Below are 6,000 nucleotides of genomic sequence, written 5' to 3' on the forward strand. Positions count from 1 at the left end.
GGTGATAAATTGACCGCGGCCAACTCGGACGGCTGGCACAGTAAATTAGGTATATATCATTTATGAAATTGACACAGTGGGGGACGATCGATATTCGCTCTCTCCTCGTGCGTGGAAAGAAATTTTCCTCGTTCGGGGATCTCGAGGGGAGCCGTTTTTCCTCCGTGAAATTGCGAAATTATTATTTCGTATCGCGAAAAACTTTGGATTAAATTCAATTCGCCGTATTTTTATATTGAAAGTACAACGTTTTAATACTAATGGATTTTACAGAGAAAATCTTTTTCCCGCCACCCTGTTTTTACCGCCTCGGATTTAACTTTAATTTTTATAATCTACCAAACATTCGAGCGTGTCTCCCCTTATACGTTCTTATTATGAAATCGCTTGTTTATTATCCTCCCTTACGAGGAGAGTTAACAAAATTTACGCGATCGTGCCCAATTGAAAATGGAATATCTCGATTCGATTCGAGAAAATTGATCGAGTTGCGCTATCTCTAAGTAATCGGATATTTTTCCCCCCCGATCGAAATCGAAGAACGAACTGATCTGATTTTTATCCAACCTTTTGTGCATCTTTTTTTTTTCTTTCCACAGTTCAAAAAGAGGGCGGTACCCAGCTGAAGCTGCAGATAAATTATTCCAACATGCAGGCGTTGTTCAAACCCATGAGGTGAGTACAATTTACAATATCCGCGTTTATTCTGATTTAAAAGAGTTGAAGGAACGATTCAATCGTATCCACGATTGATTCGAGGAGGAAAATTAAAAATCTCGCTTTATCGGAGCAAACTTCTCCAAGTTATATATCTTCCTCCCTTGAAATAAAATTTCAAAAGGAGGAGGACAATTAAAACTTTCCCTCGTCGATACAATCCTCCCGATGAGGAACGAGATAAGTAGCGAAACGACTTGGATTATTTTTCTCACTTCTATTCGAGATCGAAGAAACTCGAGAGAGAGATTGTCAGAGAGGATCGGCCGTCCCTTATCGCTTCTCGAACGAAAATTACACGAGACGAAAGGTGAGAAGGGAGGAGAGAAAGTTTGAAGGAAATGATTAAAAAATTATTTCTACGATAATCGTGATCCGCGGGGAGGAGATGGAATCGGGTCGGCGGGGGAGGCGTTTAATTCCTCGGATGTTAGCTCTCCGGGGATTAACAATTTATTTGATCGCCAAACTTGCACGAATCTCCGCGCAAGTTATACACCTGCGTTTAATCCTTACGACTCGAATCCCTACCGACTTATATAAGTTGTTGCACCCTTCTTCTTCTTCTTCTTCTTCTTCTCCTGTTTACGAGAATATCAACCTCGTAATTTAATTTCTACCCGTGAAAAGAAATTATTCGTCTACTTATTTTTGCGAAAATAATTTACCAACTTTCTAATCCTCTTTATTCTTTTTTTTCTCTTTTTTCTTTGCATCGCTTCGTGCACCGATGACGATTTATTATTTCTGGCAAGTATAAGTCGCGAACGTAATTAAGAACGAGAGGGGAAATTAGGGGAACGAGGGTGCAATGAAGATAGGGCGAGGAAAGTTTGGTGTTTCGAGGTCGAAACTAGCTCGAAATTACTTGGCCCGCTGTTTGTCCGTGACGTAGCTTTTCGCCGCAATCCGCCACGGAAGAGGCTTGGGATATCGCGAAATATCACGGTCGATAAGAAGGGGAGAACGCCGAGACATATATATATATATCCGCGATTTCGACGGGCAATTGACCTATAAGCGAAAAAACAAATCCTCTCCAATAAATATTGGAGGGATTGAACATTGGTGGGAAGAGGAATTCTGTATTTCTGGCAATAATAAGAAATTAGAAACTCGATTAACCGTCCAATTAGCTTAATCGAGGTTTTTTCGTTTCTTCTTGGAAAACTCTTGGAACTCGAGGATGATGGACTATTCACGGTTAAGAGGATATCCTCTTTAAATGATTTTTCAAGGAAGCGATTTTAAAGGAATCTTAACGGTCGTTGGCTCCATAATCTTCGTAATCTTTTTTAATAATAAGTGGTTTAATAACCGCGGTTGTAAAAAAGAAAGTTGTACGTTCCATTTTACAATTCCGCCGTTGGCATTATTATTTTAACCAGGGGAAATGGACGTGTCCAAAAAGGTTTTTGCGACTGCCACCCTCGATGCTCGTTTCCTCTTTGCTCTTCTCGAAAGTGTTCTCGGAGACAATGGGAGGATGTGACGTATCACGTTTTCCGTGAGAGGAGGGGGAGAGGAGAGAAGGGAGGAAAGAGAGAGAAAGAAAGGGGACAGTTGGAGCGGCCCTCTCCCAGCACGGCACGAGACACTTGGCTGGCCCTCCACTTATGTAATTGTGCTCGTAATCCCATCCACGTAAGTTCGTCAACCATGTGGTAAGAAAAATCGTATCTCTGTCTCTCCATCTCCTCCTCTTTGTCACCTCCCTCTTGCCCTAGGAAGAATCTCTTTCCTGTTCGGGGAGCGAGATGCAAAGACGGCGCGCAGTGGTACGAATAATGTACGTGATGTTTATAATTGGATTGAAAATTTATTTTCAAATATATAAAAAAATAATTGTTTCGATTTTGTAATCTGTATAATTTTTTACACGTTAAAATTTCAAATCATCTTTTGAGGCAAACAATTAATCGGATAACACTGATCGGTCACATTTCAATAATTGAGAAATATTTTGTAAATTTATCGAGAAGCATTTAAATTTTAATTAATAATAACGGATATAACATGTCGAAACATCTATTTTAATTTAAATCGTTATTAATTAATAAGTTTCTTTTTTTTTTTATAAATTAAACTTGGAGTTTAATTACTTCGTATTAGAAATTCACACGATGTAATAATTTGATTTTTCATATGTTCCACGTCGTTCCACGCAACAAGAGTTGAATGTATGGAAAGTGGAAACTTTCTATATTTTTTTTTTTTTTTTTTTTTTTTACTGATACATATTTGATTTGCAGAACTTTGGAAAACTATATTAAAATTAATTTTAATGTTTACGCCCGCAAGAATTCTTTAATCTAGCCACTGATATTTATGAATTAATTTTAAGCTATCCTATATTATGATATATGCATTTTTATCATTGTCATATTTTAGAAATAAGAAATAATAATATAATTTTGGCAATTTTTTTATTTCTTTCAATCTTTGAGCCGATCGATATTGTACATCTTCTTACAGTACTTTTCTTCATTTTATAATTTTATTATTTTTTATCATTATTTTGTTAAATCATTTTGTTATCATTAAATTTAGGCTCATATCTGGCCTCATATTTATCGGATAATTTATAGAATAGAATTGTCGAGAGCATCCCCTAGCAAATAGCCATAACTTCTTTTTTTAATAATTTTGTCCTTAACATCCGTTTCTTTAGAATAATTTTTCATTTCTCAAAATCCAATTTATTATACGTTTGTCAAATTCGAAGCGCTTTCTAAATTAATTTCTTGCTACAAGTTTTTTGCTGTCACGCAGATACTTTGTGCGGTTATTTAAAGGTTCAAATCACAAATATTTATATTATTTATATATTTTTTATATATTGATTATTTTATATATTATATTTTTTTTTTATTCTATACTAATTAAATACAAGCTTAATTTTTTTTTTTACATATTTTACATTAGTCATCTTTATATTACATACATAGTTATCTTTATATTACATACATTTTTAACGAAATAATAAATTATAATAAAAATCAATATTATTTTCTAAAAATTAAATCTATAATCATTTATAAGCGGAAAGAAATAATTTTGTCCAGTTGTACTTCTATTATTCGAACCATTGTACGGCGTGAGAATGAAAGTTATTAGCCAGCTGACTGTTTGATACGAATTTACTTTCTTTCCTTTTCTTCTTCGCATTATCTTGGCCTCGTTTACCGTTTACCAGATTCTATATCTCCCCTGCACACCTGTGAAATTCATAAATTCCATAATCAAGTGATTAAGAAGATCGTCGAAGAGATAGCTATTATTTACCAAAAAATATCCCTCCAAAGATATGACAATCGTTTCGATCAATTAATTCCCTCTCTCTCTTCTCGATTCTTTCTTTCTTCTTTCTTACCTTCCGTGAGTTTCAGTTTCAGGCGGCAATTCTCGCCAATTCTCCCTCGTTACACTCGTTCCAAATTCCCATCGCCGTACCGGTTGGTGGAACCGTTGGGTATAAGGGGAGAGGTGGAAGAATAAAGCAGAGAAAACGTAATATCGCGAAGCGGAGAGAGAATTCGAGACAAGTGAGCCTCGTTCGGACGCTTATTGCGACTCCTTTTTATCCTCCTCCTCCTCCTCCTCCCTTCCATACATACACACACACACATACACTTGCCCCTTTTAAACTTCCGGTCGGCCGAAGATTCCACGATAAGTGGCCGAGGACGGCTTAAACTCCGGTAATAAGTTGGGCAATAAGTTTTCAGGGAAAGTTTTCCGGCCTGGAGGACCCATCCTCCCTGACGAAGGCGATACGAAAAGCGCTGGCGTCGAGGGGCGTCGTGCGAACTAGGGAGGGGGAGATGGAGAATTCGAGGACGAAATTGCCACCGTCCCAATCCCGCCACCAATCCCGCAATAAGCTCTCGTTACGCGTTAAGGAGGAAGACACCTCTCTCTTTCTCTCTCTTTCTCTTTCTCATTCCTAAATCTCCACATCCTCTTCTTTCCTTCCTCTTCCTCTTCCTCTTCTTCTTCTTCTTCTTCCTGTCTATTTTTACCTCTCTTAAAGTAAAGGAAGAAGAGACTCGTCGAACGGACAATTTCTCACGACGAGTTCTCCTCCGCGAAATTATTTCTTCGCTTCTTCTAGCTTCTTTTTATCGCGCCCTCTCGAGCTTCAAGGGCCTTTGATTGGGCCAACCCCTGGCAACATTCGGCAACCCGAACAAGCCCCGTTTCTTTTTATACGAATTTCGGTGATTTTCGATAGTCTTCACTTGGAAAAATCGATTTGATTTTCTCAGGAATTAAACAACATTGCTCGGTTCTCATTATTCTGTACGCACGTAGTTTTGTCAACTCGGGTGTTTATTCGGTTTAAACGATTTTATTAAAAATAAAATTGTCAGCTACGATTTGCGAGAAACAGAAGTTTTCTTCCCTCCCTCCTTACTTCCTTCCTTCTTACCCAAGTTCCCGTTATTAAATTTGCCGCTCCAACTTTGCCCTCCCGAATTCTCCCTGTCCTCCATTATTAAAAACATCTTTCTTTTCTAATCCCTCCCCCCCATCCCCGTATTTTATTTAACAAATTTCGATAATTCCCCTCTTTGCCTCGCTTCGACGAACTTTCTCAAGTTTCATCGCGATAAAGGACGCGTGATACGAATAAGTTTGAAAACGTGATTCAGCTGAAAGCGTTATATACAGGTTGTATATAATCGATCTCGACGATAATTAAATTTTAATCGTCGTGTGTGTGTGTGTTTTAGGCGAACCCGTGCGCTTTAGGGGGAAAAGTGGGGATGGGCGTCAGTGGAGGTCAGACGTTTCTCATCTACCTTGCCGATTTACCTCGTCGACTAATCGTGCAGCAATAATTACCATCGACCTACATCATTAGTCGTGGACTACATCATTAGCGATTAGCGATTCGATCATTCACGGTGCCGCGAATCCGAATGGGATCGATTTTTCCCCTTCCTTCCCCCTCCCCCTTCCTCTTTTTTTACAAAAATCTCGAGCATACATACGTGACTCGCGCGAGAATTATTGCTCCGCGCAATTGAAAATTGTATAGACAAGCGGGTGGAAAATTTATTCGGCGATCGAGGCTCAAGAATTCGTGAAATTCGTAAAAAAAAAAAAAAAAAAAAAAATAAAAACACGAGAGGAAAATAATTGGAGAACGGCGGGAGAATATAATTCATTCTCTAATGGACCCTGCGCTTGAGAAATATTTTACAATCGACATAAATTTTTGAAAAAGTAAATTTATCAACTTTTGAAATTAAATCTTACATATATATATATATATGT

General features: G+C 37.9%; 1 protein-coding gene across 1 annotated transcript in view; it reads left to right on the top strand.

The window, feature by feature from the left end:
• LOC122711264 (extracellular serine/threonine protein CG31145) overlaps positions 1–6,000 on the top strand; it is a 59,218-nt gene that overhangs the window by 41,706 nt on the left and 11,512 nt on the right. Inside the window, exon 3 of the mRNA XM_043929846.1 lies at positions 600–675. Within this exon, the coding sequence (XP_043785781.1) occupies positions 600–675 (76 nt within the window). The remainder of the gene's footprint in view (positions 1–599; positions 676–6,000) is intronic.

The sequence above is a fragment of the Apis laboriosa genome, unplaced genomic scaffold (genome assembly GCF_014066325.1).
Source record: "Apis laboriosa isolate Shangri-la unplaced genomic scaffold, ASM1406632v1 scaffold16_cov148, whole genome shotgun sequence".
NCBI classification, from domain to species: domain Eukaryota; kingdom Metazoa; phylum Arthropoda; class Insecta; order Hymenoptera; family Apidae; genus Apis; species Apis laboriosa.